General features: G+C 39.0%; 1 protein-coding gene across 2 annotated transcripts in view; it reads left to right on the top strand.

Annotated features, from left to right (window-relative positions):
- The window catches only part of CDC14B (cell division cycle 14B), a 123,850-nt gene extending 110,742 nt beyond the window's left edge, over positions 1-13,108 (top strand). For both annotated transcript variants that reach the window (XM_068973683.1, XM_068973684.1), the window contains exons 13-14: positions 4,702-4,818; positions 9,583-13,108. In XM_068973683.1, coding sequence (XP_068829784.1) covers positions 4,702-4,818; positions 9,583-9,619 — 154 coding nt within the window. In that variant the 3' untranslated portion in view covers positions 9,620-13,108. The remainder of the gene's footprint in view (positions 1-4,701; positions 4,819-9,582) is intronic.
- The last annotated feature ends 1,892 nt before the right edge of the window (positions 13,109-15,000 follow it).

The following is a 15,000-nucleotide window of genomic DNA, read 5'->3' as shown; positions in this document are numbered from 1 at the left end:
AACACACTTTGTTTTTAAAATGCACTTACTCTTAACAGATTTTTTTTGGAAATAGCAATTTATGATGACAATGAAGTAGTTTCTTTTTCCTGTCAAAAATATATAGTTAGTTTGGGATCACTGGGATGGTTTTTCTTTCAATCAGTCGTCTGTACAACTTTCCTCTGGTTTTCTTGAGTAGATATCTTTAATGTAGTCTTTCCAATCTAGCAAAAAGAATTTTCCCACTGGTTTTCTGCTGTTAGGAAAGGTGTGATTTTGTAGCCGTGAGGTCTCATGAGCATTGCATCCTTTTTCACCTCTGATTCTGCCATTGTACACAGTGCTCTCTCAGCAGGCCCAGTCTTCTACCTTAAGTAAGCAAAATTTTCTCCTCTGCCTTGTTTCACTTCCTCCTCTTTAGGGCATACAGTTAAGTATGGTTTTCAGCACTTGGTGCTGAGTGAAAGTAGGAAAGCAGAGAAGACTGGAGTCTCTTGTCTGTGTGTTTCCATATGACAATTACTGTGTTCCTTGTGCTCCCACTTTCCTCCATTCCCACAAGTAATCAGAGTGTTTTTATTAGACTAGTCGAGGCACAGTCAATTTTCTCCTGATACTCTTTGTCATTAAATGAATACCTTAACAGTGGAGAGACTCCTTTTCTGCAGAAGAATGTGGCAAGAAGCTTACTGGAGAACATCATGTAGTTAAGAGCAAGAGCCCAGAAAAGGAGGATGTATCTTGTGAAACTGTGGTTCCCTGCTACCCTCTTACATCCAGGCTGCATTCTTTTTTCTCCGAATTTTTTCTGTAGTTCAAATTTTAAGAATTTCTTGTCCTGTTCTGACTTGGACTTTGGAGTTATAAAGGAATACAAAAGTGCCTTCTAGGATCTCCTCCAAAGTAGAATTCCATTGCAACCAGCTCCAGTTGTTTGTGCTTTCATTGAATGTCTTCAAATGGCTGGAAAAGATTTTAAAAATCTAGCAGATGCTTTTCTTTTCAAATTTCAGGAAAATCTGCTTAACATGTTCCTATTTATGATATTTTTAAAATATCTTATTGGTATGGACTTATTATTTGCTTGCTTGCTTGCTATGTCTTTTCAGTTGTATCTGACTCTCTGTGACCCTGTGGACTATAGCCTGCCAGGCTCCTCTGTCCGTGGGACTTGGGGTTGCCACTTCCTCCTCCAGGGGATTTTCCCAACCCAGGGATTGAACCCACTTCTCTTATGTCTCCTGCATTGGCCAGCAGGTTCTTTACCACTAGCACCACTTGGGAAGCCCAGGCTTATTATTACATATGCAGTATTTCTGATAAGAATTATCCCTTTACAATGTTTTGTTTTGTTCCTTTACTTCTCTTATTGATCTTAGATTTCACACATTCTGACTCGGGAACATCATGCACTGCATCGATTTATTCTTCTCAAACTATTCTGAGTGGCCATTAGAACAGATGGACTCATTGCTAATAATATTTAGGCATTTCATGCTTATATTATTTTTTGCAAGGTATGTTTAAAAATAGTCTCTATCAGGCTCTTTTTGGTATTCTGTGCCAGGACATAACTTTTTTTTTTTATTACTGATATTTGCCACTGTGTTTCTAGACCCAAATCAGAGTATTTGCCTGCTCTGATTAATTTTCAATTAATGGAAACCAAAAGGTTTCAACAGTAACAGTGATGTAAACAGGTATAATCCTTGTAATTATCTTTAGAGGTAACTACTCCAGGGCACTGCTGTCGACGTTCGCCTCTATTGGCAGATGATGTAGCATTGCCTGATAGGTTGTTGCCTGGCATGCCAGGAGAGCTAGCCTATAATGGCACTTCACGTGCTGCAAAGGACCTCGTAGACAGTGGGAAGGGGACCAATGCACGTTGCAGGGCCTCAGGCCTATCATTTTGAAGGCTCTTTTTGTATCACTGGTGGACAGCCAGTGTAAATAGTGCATGGTTGCATGATGGAGCCTCTTCTTGGAATGAACATTTATTTCAGAGCACTTTGTGACTTGATTGATTGGAGACCTGGCTTTTCCATTTTTTTTTTGCTTTGCCTCAAGTTGAAGATATTTTTGTATCCCAAATCTGAAAATCCTGGCCCTCAAAAGATATTGCAGAGAAGAAAAGGAATTCTAGTATTGGCAAGAGATAGAAAGTAGGACTGAGGGTTCTGTGAGGAAAAGATGGAAAGGAGAAATGACATGTGCTAAATGTTGTCCTGCAAAGCTATGCGGTTGGCTTGGTGTGCAAGGCAGGAGGTACTGAGTTCCCTCATCCGCATGGCAGAGTAAATACTTCACCCTTGTTGGCTAGCTTAACCCACCTTAGGGTGTTATTTGTAATATAAGTAATATCTAAGTTTAGTTGCTGTGTTTTCTTCCCACTTTATTGATATATAACCTATAGATGAAATAACTAGTCTGTTTTTAATGCAAATAACTGATGACCTGAATCTTATTGATGAGATTAATGCATTCCAAATTTCTGTCATGCTCTTATTTTCAAAATTGTACATAAATTATCAGCTACTAATATTACTTCACATGAATTGTTCTCACTAATTTTATAGAGAAGTAAATAATTTTAAAAAGATGTTTCCTATCAGCTTAAAATACGAATTAGCAGTAATTTCTTGTTTGAATAATATTTAAGCATAATAGTTAATTTAAGAAATCAGGAGGTAAATTTCCTCAGCAGGTAGTGTATTGGCTCTTGGTTTGTTTTTTTTTTCTGATTTTACAGTGTAATAGTTGATACTTGACTTCCCTTTCACTTTTCACTTCCATGCATTGGAGAAGGAAATGGCAACCCACTCCAGTGCTCTTGCCTGGAGAATCCCAGGGACAGGGGGGAGCATGGTGAGCTGCCGTCTATGGGGTCGCACAGTCGGACACGACTGAAGCGACTTAGCAGCAGCAGCAGCCTCAAATTATTGCAAAAGTAGATGTAGTATTTCAGAAAAGCCAACAAGAGTCTCATTTTCTCCATTTATAAAAAATAGAGATAAAAACCATGAGCCCTGTTAAGTGGGCGAGAGGCTTCAGGACAGCAGTGGCAGCCTGAAGCACTGGGCCTGGGCTTCAGTAATAGCAATGGAATTGTTGTTTTGTTTTTCTCTATGAAAAATTCTAGATTCACAGCCTTAGCAGAGACAACTAAATATCTTCTCCTCACTTTATAAAATGAGAAAGAATTTAAAAATAACTCCTTGTTTTCAATGAGAAAATTTATATGCCAGAGCGGTTGGTGCCCTTTTTGACCATGTAACTATGTCAGCATATACATTTTCTGTTTTGTTAAAACAGTCAACATATAGGATGATAAAACTCTATTAGAAATCCTGAATCACGCATTGACTCGCTTACCCAGGATCAGTTTCCTTCAGTGATATTGAAGGCTTCATTCATAAAGCTTTCAGAAATGCTTCTCATTTAAAGAGAAACAGCCTGGCTAGCAAGTCCCCCACCCTCAGCTCTCCCTTCCTCTCCCCCAAATGGCTTGAAAACCAGTGACCTCCAGACTTCTGCTCTAGTGCAATGCAACCCCATTGTTTCTTCAATGATGAGAAGTTAGTGTTTTACTAAATGCTAATTATTCTATGGTTTGAGTAATACTAAAATTATAAGAATTTACTACATTTTAAGGACCTGGCTTTGGTTATTAACTAATGTGGTGTTAACACAGGCATAGGAGGTAGGACTGACTGCTAGTTAGTTGTAAAGGTTTCTTCTTACACAGGAGCTGGGTTCTCAGAAGTTGTTGTTGGCTGTCTCACCTATATGTTTGGATATGTGAGGATAAAACTTTTTATAGTGTTTTCTCTCACAGATAACTATAAGTTGACTATGTATAAATGTGTATGTATTAAGTTCAGTGTTTTAGTCATTATCTCTTGAAGAAAACAATTGCTTATAAAATTTTTTGGTGTTTTCTGCTGTTGTCCCTATGACAGTTCAATGGGGAAATTTAAAACACCCTGTACTTCTGAGCAGGTGTTCTGTGTGGGCTTTATCTGAGGGGTTCTTTCTGATTTGCCTCCTGAGCAGTCTACTCCCATAGGTATCAGTTCCTTGAGATGTCTAGAGTCTAATTAAATAAAGTTTCACAAAATTAAAACAATTTCATTTTAATGGTAGTTGATGACTTAGTAGGTAGTTGTAATCCAGATTTTAAAAACTTGCTTTGAACATCTTTTTAAAATTTGAAATGTTATAAAAAACATGAATTTGACTTGAGTTTGATTCAAGTTGACTTGAGTACTGTTGCTTGTTCTTCCATCTTTGAAGAGTGAATACTGTGTATATATTTATATTCATAGTCTTTAGAATTAGGGTTTTAAAATGATTTCTTGTTTCATGACTAGAATTCTGAGAATCTGATTTTACTTTGGGGCACAGAAATTTGTCTTTCTGATTGATTTCTTTGGGAAATTGCTTGACATGCCAGATGATTAATTTTCGAAAGCAAAGTTTTCTGGTTATCTTTGTGTAAACCTTCATAGGGAAATGAGATACTTTATTTCAAAAGAACTTGATGTAAGAGTGTGTTTCAGATTTTTCTCTTTTTTTTTTTTGACAAATTTGTTTATGGAAAATTCTATCAGTTCTCAAGAAAGTAATTTGCACTAAAGTGCAAAAATGCCCTCCTCTGTCAAGTATTTGCAAATTGTTTCAGTGAATATAATGTTCTTTTTTTCCAACTATTTTCAGAGTAATTCTTCAGTCCAGTGTTCAGAGCTGTAAAACATCTGAACCTAACATTTCTGGCAGTGCAGGCATTACTAAAAGAACCACCAGATCTGCTTCAAGAAAAAGCAGTTTTAAAAGGTGAGAAAAGAACCCTACTCTTCTGAAGTGTTTCAGATATTGGCTTTCCAGTTTAATCTTCTGGAAATAGAAATGAAGACAGGAGAAAGCAAAGTCCCAGTGATGGGAAATTAATCAAAAATGTTTGACTTGTTCATCATCTGAGAAAATCTGGACCATTTTAATTTACGGTTATGTTTTGTTTTTCAGAGGTCATTCTTAACATTGGAAATGTGGTCTCTGGGTCATAATACGGGAAAGTTGAGAATGTTGTGTCCTTCTGAGTTCTTAAATTGAGAACTTCCAAAGCTCTCTGTCAGGACTTAGAGGAAATCCTTCTGTCTATATATCGGACTCATCATAATTGTTGGAGAATTAGTTGCACATAAGTGGTGGAGGAATGAGAACTCTTGAGAGTTTGGAACCTTCTTTACCTAGTAACTGTCCTCTTGGTCACAGTCTACCCCCAGAGGGGTAGCTCTTTCCCTTTCTGGCCTAGCATCTTGTACTTCCTTCATTAGTATGCACTCTGACAAGAAAATGGACATGTTCTGTGACCAAATCCATCACTCACCGTTGTCTTTGGATGTTTATCATGATCCGAGACATTTCAGCATATTCCAAAATCAGATTCCCTTTTAGGAGAGAGCAGATTGCCCACTTCCCATCATCTCAGGATGGATAGGGAAGCACCTTTTTTGTGTTTATATATCTTTGCCTAGAGCTGGGGACCCATGAGGCACGACAGTGTTGTCTTACAGAGATCACAAGCGGCCTAAGATAATCTGCACCAGGCTTTGGAATGTTCTCCACAGTTTTCCTTGCTACTTTTTAACTTCTCTGCTCTCAGACCTTTGAGGCTTTGGGCCTGCCGTGGCCTTCAGCGCTGAGGTGGTTTCTGGTGCAGCCCCCCGGCAGCCTGTGTCCTAAGGGACTTACTAACAATCTGAGAGCCCTGTGTGTTTTGCTGTTTTAAGGAATTGTTCAGTTCTGCCACTGTTTCTCTTTGCGGAATCTTTTGTACAGTTTTTACTACAAACTTTTATTTAGCTAAGAATGTGATAGTGCCTCCAAACAAGTGTTTGAGAATTGGGCATTGATTCTTGATTTTAGGGTTTAAAACTTTTCATTAGGGAAGGTATCAAATACTCTTTAATTCCATTGAGAAGAATATTAGAGAAATGCTGACAAAAAAGTCAAGAGTTTAGGTACATTATAACATAATACCAGAATTTTTTTTATAACAGTAAGAAATAAGAAATGATTGATGAATTCTGCCAAATGAACTGAGAGTCATGTTTTCAAAGAAAAGTTAATGACCTGGGTTAACTGCTTATGGAGCAATAAGTGAAAAGGGCTACACATAAAACTTACGAAATATTGCTTTAATTTTATAAATGTAAAATGTGTTTTATATATGTATAAAGGTATATACATATTTATAAACCTAAATATTTATGTGTGTGTGTGTGTGTTAGTCATTCAGTTGTGTCCGACTCTTTGGGACCCTGTAGGCTATAGCCCGCCAGGTTCCTTTATCCATGGAATTCTCCAGACAGGAATACTGGAGTGGGTAGCTATTTTCTTCTCCAAGATAAAAGGAAAATATGCTTATAATACCAGTTCTTCTGGTTGGTAGAACAGTTGGGAAGTTTTTTTTATCATTTTCTTTTTTTCTAACTTTTCTACAATAAATGAGGGGAAATGGGAGTTTTTTAACTTTGACAGTTTTATGTAAATTATTAAAAATTTAAGTAAAAGGCCTGCTGCTGATGATAGTTAGACATATTTTGAACGGACATATTCTTTTCAGACTTCCATCACAGCCAGGTGTGTTTTGCACATTTAATTCTGCTTTCTGCTTTCCCGGATGGTGCTCTCCAGGTTTCAGATGAGGTGACTAGAGTCACGAAGCTGGGGCTGTACATGCCGGGCCTCACCACACTCCTCTTAGGGTGTGGCCGGATGGCAGTTTTTCCATCTAGGTCTTGTCTAGTGATCTAAACTTGTGCTTTTCAGCAGAGGTGGTTCCTGACTGCAGTGAGCATCTGCCTGAGGTCCCTCAACTTGTTGCTTTGAGGATTTTAAAGTAGAGCTCAGACTGAGTAATTTCAGTATTTAAATGGCCCAAAGCAGTTTTCAGGCAATTGGGATAGTGCTGAAAACCAAAGACTTCTTTTAAATTCTGAAATGGACTTTCAGAGATTTGGAGGGGCATAGAAGGGAAACAACAGGAGTTAGCTGGGTTTCATAGTGCTTTTAACCACGCCCTCCCTCCATGGCAGATCTCCTTTGCCTCTTGCCTGGCTTTGGCCTGTTTTGACATCACCTTAACTGCAACCACTTGCAGCTCAGAAGAGAAAGGCAAATGCATTATGTACAGTCCCACTCCTGCTTCTAGGAAATAATGGGTGTCAGGCCCCCAAGCTGTAGCCTGTACTTTTATCCTATAGGATAGTACTCGTTTTTGGTTGGAGGATAACTGATTCAGGACAAAATAATATGAGCTAAGATGGTTAACTAATTTTAAAGTATGGAATAGAAATCATTTCTTGGAACAGCAGTACACACATATATACACATATAAAATAGTACCCCATTTCCGTGTACATTAATAAACACTTTCAAGGCACCAGGGCTGACCGTCTGCTGTTACTCCCCATTGGCGAGGTCCTCTCTCTTGCAGGTTGAGATGTTGTCTGTGTGTTATCATCTCTATTGTGCCACAGAACTTGACCTTTCATTTCTGTGTTCTGTTCTACTCTTAGAGGCTTCCGGGATGAACACCTCACCCAAAGTCATTTTCTGTTGATTTGGCTGTTTTGACTTTTGACAGTTTATTGAGAGGCTGTACCTCTTTGAAGAACTTCTGCACAAACACGCTAAAAAAGTAGTCATTTGGAGACTGAAAAATCCTTATGAATGTTGTCATAAATATTTGTTGTTGGAAAGAATTGCCACCATGTGTCTCTCATGGCAGGTGATTATTCTCCCATGTATCCACTGAACACTGGCCACATCTAAACGTAAATCATGAGTGTTAAGCTCTGCTCTGGCACAACCATGACAGTTCAGGCATGGAAACACTGGTGTGTCTGGCGGCAGATGGAGTGCTGAGAGGAGTCTGTGTGGCACCTTCCTCATCCCCTTTCTTAAATCCAGAGAAGTAAATTAATGGACTTTTGTACCCCCCACTTCCTGTTAGAGCTAGAAACCAATTTTAATGTCTCTCTTTTAATAATTGCTAAATCCACTGAAGAACCAGCTAAATAGAATTGGCCTGTTTTTCAGTGTTCTCGTATGGACCGTCTGAAAAGTTCTTTTAGAATGGATCTCAAACACTTCATCATCAAGCCTCTGATTGAGAACCTTTAGCCAGCTCATTTGATGTCATTCGGTTTGGTTCATGTCTTTACACAGCTCACCCATTGAGTGCATGTTTCTGTAAGCATATGTTGTTTCTTTGGGTCTGTCTTTAGTTCATTTCCTTTTTAAAAGAAATCATAACTTCATTTGTTTTCTAAGATAATGTACAAGTGCCTTTTTTTATTCTAAGTTGCATCATTGGGAACCATCACTTTCTGCTTATTTTTTGTGCCTAATTATATTTTGGAGGAAGATAAATACTCAGACTCTTTCCTCAGCCTCTGAAGCCGTGAGTCTCCTCACAGGCCTTTCAGTTGGGAGTAGCTGCATTTCAGACTTTGGCTTTTTAAGTCTTCTCGTTTGTGAAGTTTGCCATCATCATGCCTTTCGATGCTTCTTGTCCTTAGAGTCTCAGATCTCGGTGTCTATTCCATCACCTCTGGGCTTTAATTTTTTGTTACTGCCATTGTCTTTAAAAACTGTATCGTTGTAGGAGCCCCAGAATGTTGTATCTAAATATTCTTTCCTGCTGGTTACCTCTGTTCTTTTAAATTATTAATCTTCCTTTGAAATTTCAGATATCTTCCCACTTGGCTTCCCAAACTGACCTGGACCTTTATACTCAGTACTCTCTTGGGGTCTCAGAAAACTAAGTGATTGATTCAGATGAGCTGCTCTGATAGAACCTCATCACCATCTAAGTGAGGGTCACCTCCAGACGGGAATTGGTTTCTCTCTTTCCTTTTGCTTCAGTCGTCCTCTGAAAGTCGCTGTTTAGTTGAAAGTTACAGTGATCTCTTGGGGAAGGAAAGAAGGGAGATAGGGTGAAGATCAACGTAGATCAGTTGACCCACATACAGAAAAGGGTTGGCGGCTGTCCCCTTGCAGCTGTGCGGCGGTGTGGAGCAAGGCGGGAGCAGGTGCGGGGTGCCGGCTGCACTCTGCTAAACTGGAAACGGCTTGCAGTGCCCCGGCTTTTTCTGTAACCAGATTCTGCCTTTGGAAATAATCAAGTAACACTTCTTTATCTTTTCGTTCTTTCCCACTTTTCCCACAGCCTGATTCCTCAGAGAGAAAGAAGGAAAAGGAATGCTTTGCAACAAATGCCCTTAATGGCATTATGGTACTTTCATTGCTCGGCTGCTTTTGCCCTCCCTTCTTTTTTTATTGTTGTTTATTGTTTTTTAATTTCTTGCAGAACTGAAACTTTTTCTGCTCTGCCTTTTCTCTCCTGTTTGTCTTTACTTTATGGTTGATATTGTACTGTCTTTTCCAAAGTATCTGTCATTAAAGAATTATACAAGTGTATACTTTTTAGCATGTCAATATTTTTATTATGTTGCCTTCCTTGTCTTTGATAACTACGTATGGGACACTTAAAAGCCTTCATGGTAAAATCCTTTTTTTTTTCCCCTGTAGTCCCTCCATTTCAAGGACTAAAACAGTCTTGCGTTAAGTAAAAACCTGTGACCAGAACTGAAAGAAGACTCTAGGAACAGAAAACTACAACAGGACTTTAGCACAATTTATTTGGGAAAAAAAAAAATTGCAAAAGCCTTAGCTGCTTTCCACCTAACAAGTTTATTCAATGAAGAAAATGTCCACTGGAATTTAAATAACTACATGAGCTTGGGTGCAAGTGAATGACTTGAAGAGGGCCCAACTCTCCTATAGAAATGTCTTGAACACAAAAAGCTGTTGTAAATTAGTCTCAGGTGTAAATATCAAAGCCCTCTGTTATCAGGAGAGCTGACTAGTCTGTGTGGTGCACGTATGTCCCTGTGATGGCAATCATTTTAGCTGCTGGCCTTCAGAAGAATTGAAGATCTGATGGAGGTTTTTTACTTATTTATTTGCTGTTCACCCTGTGTCAAAATTTATAAAGATAAAACAAGCATTACTGAAATGGTACTTTCTGTGATTTGATACTATTTGGTTTAATCATCTTCACTTTAATATTTGTAATACTGTTGTAATGTTAACTCTGTTAAGTACCCAAGCTGCTTGTCTTCCACCAAAGAGTGCTTTATTAACAAGAATCTGTGAAAACCACATTTAAAGACTGTTGCATGTTGTAATACAAATTGGTACTTCGGTAACCTAAACCTATCAAGAGAATGTTAGTAGTAGCTTTAGAAGACTCAGGAAGAGAGACTAGCTTCAGAGTTGGAAAATTGTTGTAAGTTATTCTTATTTGTGTCACTTTGAGTCTGAAGAATGTCGAGGCTGCCCACTATTTGGTTACCCAGTCATACAAATTAGAATCATACTTCCACACAGGAAAAAACCCCACACTGTTGGTGTTTCCCCTGGAAACAGTGATCCCAAACAATGACAACTTTTTAAAAAAGTTATTTTGTTAGGGTCTTTCTCTGTAGCATTGTGAATTTTTGTTGTTGTTATGTTAATGGCCTCAGGCCTTTTGGTTTCACTCATGGTTATTTGCATCTAGATTTCCTTATTTGTAAATAAGAAACTCACTGTTGCCTTCGGTTAGGGAACACAACTAATAACTCTTTGCAGAGTGCCTTCTCCCCTCAATCCCACAGAAACACAACAGTCTGTAATGTAAAGCAATCACAAAACAATTTATTTGCTGCTAAAAAGAAACAGGGCCCCCAAATAAAAGAATATTTATAATCACCTGGGTTATTTCCATAAGTGAATGATTTAGTTATTGTTAACCAGAGTTTGGCTATCCTAGTTTCGAGAATGAGGAGATATATTGAAAGGCAAAATGCCTTCACATTCTTTACAAGATGAATGCATCAGGTCAGTAGGCAATTCCATTTTTAAAAAGCTGCCTTCTTAATATAGTTACAAAGAATAATGAGTGGTTGGAATAAGCAGATTAAAGTCTGTTTAGTGTAAAAAGTAATTAGAAGACTGTAGATCTCTTATGGTATCTACTGTCTTGGAGTAAATTATAAGTTTGCCTAGTTTTGAGGGGAGATGGAAGATGCCATTGTTTTGATCAAACAAGCAGCTCCTCCTCATTGGGCACCATGCGGTAGGGCCATGCTAGGTTCTAAACATCAGGACCAGACCTCACAAAAATGGTGGTTTTCTGCCCCTGAAAGTTCGTAAATACAAAGACCCGCTTACCTGAGGGAAGACAGCTCTTGATGAAGCTTTGAGTGGGAAAAGAAACTTTGTGTTTGCTGTGTTGTTCTGGGAGATACTAAATATTCAAGCTGTGCCCAGGTATAAAACACTGAATTCTCAGGGCAACTCTTCTTCCCTTTATACCTTTAAAGGCCATTTCCTACATAACTGATCCCAGCAGTTATGAAAATCAAACTTCCATCTGAACCGTTCTTGCTGATCAGAACAAGTAAATGCTGTCTCCCTCACAGTGAATAAGCCATCTTATGTTTTGGCCAAGAGTGAAAAATTTGGGCTTCAATGTACTTTTTGTTTTACAAATTGACTTTTCGTGTGGCTGCTCAAGTTTTCCAGCTAGAGTTGCTATCACTGTGGTTCTTTCTAAAAATCCTTGTTTTTGACAGGCTCACTGAAAGTAGTCATAGCAAACTAGTGATTTGTTAAGAAACATTCCTTGGAACGCACAACTTGGGATAGTGCTTCAGATGGATTGTATAGCACATTGTTAAGGGGATATTGAGAATCTAGGAAGTCTCTGGGTCTGACTGATGGAAAATTCTTCCTGCTATGAATAAAAGACTCTTCCTCCAGTCCCCAGCTGAAACTTCAGCACACCCAAGAATCTTCTCAGAATCTCATTTTTAATTTCTTGTATACGATCTTGGTATGGAATATGAAATAGGGCATGTCAGATATGGAGAGATTTCTTTAACTTGAGAGCCTTAAACAGCTTTGAAAATACACCAAGAGAGTTTCCATTGGGATAAAAATTAGAAATGAGTATTTTTAGGTGCCCTTGAAGCTTTCTGGGGACTCAAATCATCAACAGTCAGGGACAGTCCAAAAGAAGAATGTCTGCCAAACTGGGTACCTAGATGTGTGAACAGACTTCCATTTTGTAATCCTAAAGAAAAACTAGAAATCCCTCTAACCTGCGAATGAAGAGGGATGGATCCTGAGCAGTGCCTCAATAAATCAAGTAGCCTTACTTGTCAAAATGTAGCTGCATCTAAGTGGCACACTGCTCTTCTGGTCTCCAGAATTTTTCTGTTCTAAACTTGATTCTCTTAGCCTGTCCCCCACCCACTTGCTTCCCTACCCTCTTCCGCCTCTCACAGGGGTGATTTCTACCTCTTGGGCCCAGACAAAATCTAAAAGAGTTCCCAAGTGTTCTCATGAGGCGATGTGTCTGCCCTTGGGAGTGTGAGATGCTTCGGTGAGCTGTTCGGACCATCAGGCATTCTGGGCCGCGTTATGCAAAGAGCTCTGGGAGCCTTTCCTTTGCTTGACAAATGAGCATTGCGCTCCTTTGATGTTTGTCAGAAAGTAGCATAGCTGCTTCTCTTCATACATTTTTTAAACTAGTAATTGCATTTTGGAAAGCAAAAAGCAACTTTAAAAGTCTGTTTTAATTCTGTAACAGTTTTCTCCCCTCAAAACTGTCCTGTGAGTCCAGCTGCTGCTCTCCCATTTCTCTTAAATCTGAGTATTCTCCATGTCCCTACACGGAAATACTACAGATGTGTTTAATCGACTGGACAGTTCACCTATACTGTGTAGGAAATTACCTCCTTAATTGCCCAGTAGAATTAACTGTCAGCAAATATGTTCATCTGATTAAATTACTGCAGTTTTATATCAATGATTTGCAGACTTTTATCTAACCTGCACTCATGTATAGATTATTAAAAGTTTTAAAATGTAACTGATTAATCAATATTTGATCAATCATTGTCTTGATTTTTTTAAGTAAAATGTATATTTCTAATCATATTTTATAAAGCTGAGAGAACTGGTTGAATGAATGTTTATTTTCCTGAAGGTATTTTTAAGATAAAGCTTCCTAATGGCCTGTAAACTTTGCATATCTATGTAGTTTGATACATATTGTCACATTTGTGTATTGTAAACTGGTTTTTTATACAAAATGTTGAATAATGGAAGTTGTATAATTATAATCATATCATTAAAAGTATTAACCAAAGAGCCTTTTGAATTTTTTGCTCACTTATCATTCTGAATCATGGTAAGCTGTGGTTAAAGTGTAAAGTGGATATAACCCTCTGCAGTATTAGTTTGTTAGGATGTGGTCTGGGCGGCTTAACAGAAATTTACTTTCTTACAGTTCTAGAGGTTAGAAATCCCAGGGTCAGGGTGTTAGCTGGGTGGTTTCTCTTCCTCTCTTCTGATGCCTCTCTCTGAGCCCTCCAATCCCTGGTGCCCCCCTGCCTGTCCCCCATTTCTTATCATATGAATCAGGTTGGATTAGGGTCTATCTTAATGGCCTCATTTTAACTTCATTACCTCTTTAAAGTCACTGTCCCCAGATACGGTTCCATTCTGAGGTATTGGTGGAAGGACTTCAACTTAATAATTTGGGGGCATACTGTTTAGTCTCTAATATCTTCCTCAGGATAGGACAGTAAGCAAGTGAGGGGCCTCCTGATATGAACTCACTCTACAGATGCCCACTAACCAGCTCAGTCATGTAAAGGTTTGACCATTCTGAAAACTTCTAAGGAAAAGACACATGTAAGTCAGACCCTTGGAGCCTCGTGGGTCACACACTGTAGCCCCTTCATTTTACCTGCCAAGGTCTGGATTAAAGTGCTGAGTAAAGGCAGGACCAGTGCTGGAGCACTTCATATCCCAGTGTATAACCAACGACGCCATCCACAGCTAATTACCTGCCTTCCCTCTTGGTCTCTTGCAGGGCAGAATCCTAAAAAACCTAATTGCCCACATCATCATGCAGAGGTTATGTGTAGGATGTAGGAACCTGTCCTGTTAAGGGGTGCTGTCCAGTTCCCCAAGAACTTAGTTTTGATTTGTGCTAGGATATGAGTTTTCAAAGTACAAAGTCAAGGGACTGGTCTTCTCATCCAAACTCCTGCATACCAGTGCCCTCAAAGAGCAGTTTGTAGGCTTTGCCATGTCTGCCTGCTCCTCCATGGTTTACCCTGAGTTGTGTGCCCTCCTGCTGACCCACTGGAGCTCAGGTGGCATTGGCCAAGCAGCTCGAGATATGTGAGCATGAAGGGGGCAGGCTTGGCAGTCAGGCTCTGAGGCTTGGCTCTGGATGAAACTAGAGGACGTGCCTGTTTCTCGTGGGAGCAGCCGTGTCTTCCAGGGCTGTGCAGTGTGAGCACCCAGCCTCTGAGACCCTAGCCCTGTAGATTCTTGCTTTCTTTCTCTGTTGTTGACCGCTGTCCAGTTTTCATTTACCACATGGACGATTCACTAAACACCTCTACTTAAAAATAAAACGGGAATAAAAGAATTTTCACCTTAACAATTATAATGAGAATTGAGTTGGATAATGCATGGGATGTGCTTCAAATGGCATTTGGCACCTAGCTTTCAATAATTTAATTTTTATTGTTGGGAGTCAACTCTTCACATCAGGTGGCCAAAGTCTTGGAACTTCAGCTTCAGCATCAGTCCTTCCAATGAATATTCAGGATTGCTTTCCTTTAGGATTCAATAAATTAATTTTTATACACTTAAGATAATTTTCTCTTAATTGGGTAAAGACCAGTTTTTGATAGCAGATGATCATCTTTCAGTCTCTGCTATTTTTGGACCCTAGACCATAATTCCATACAAGTATAATGGTGAATTTTTAAAGAGGCCAGACCATTTGACTTCTGAAGGGAGAAATTCACACACTGAGACTCTCTTGAGAGTGATCAAGGCAGAGTGCTGAAATGATTTAGTAGAGAAGGCCCCTTC

The sequence above is a fragment of the Capricornis sumatraensis genome, chromosome 6, assembly GCF_032405125.1.
Source record: "Capricornis sumatraensis isolate serow.1 chromosome 6, serow.2, whole genome shotgun sequence".
Lineage (NCBI taxonomy): Eukaryota > Metazoa > Chordata > Mammalia > Artiodactyla > Bovidae > Capricornis > Capricornis sumatraensis.
Note: the sequence above shows the minus strand (reverse complement) of the source record. Positions and strands in the feature narration are given on the sequence as shown.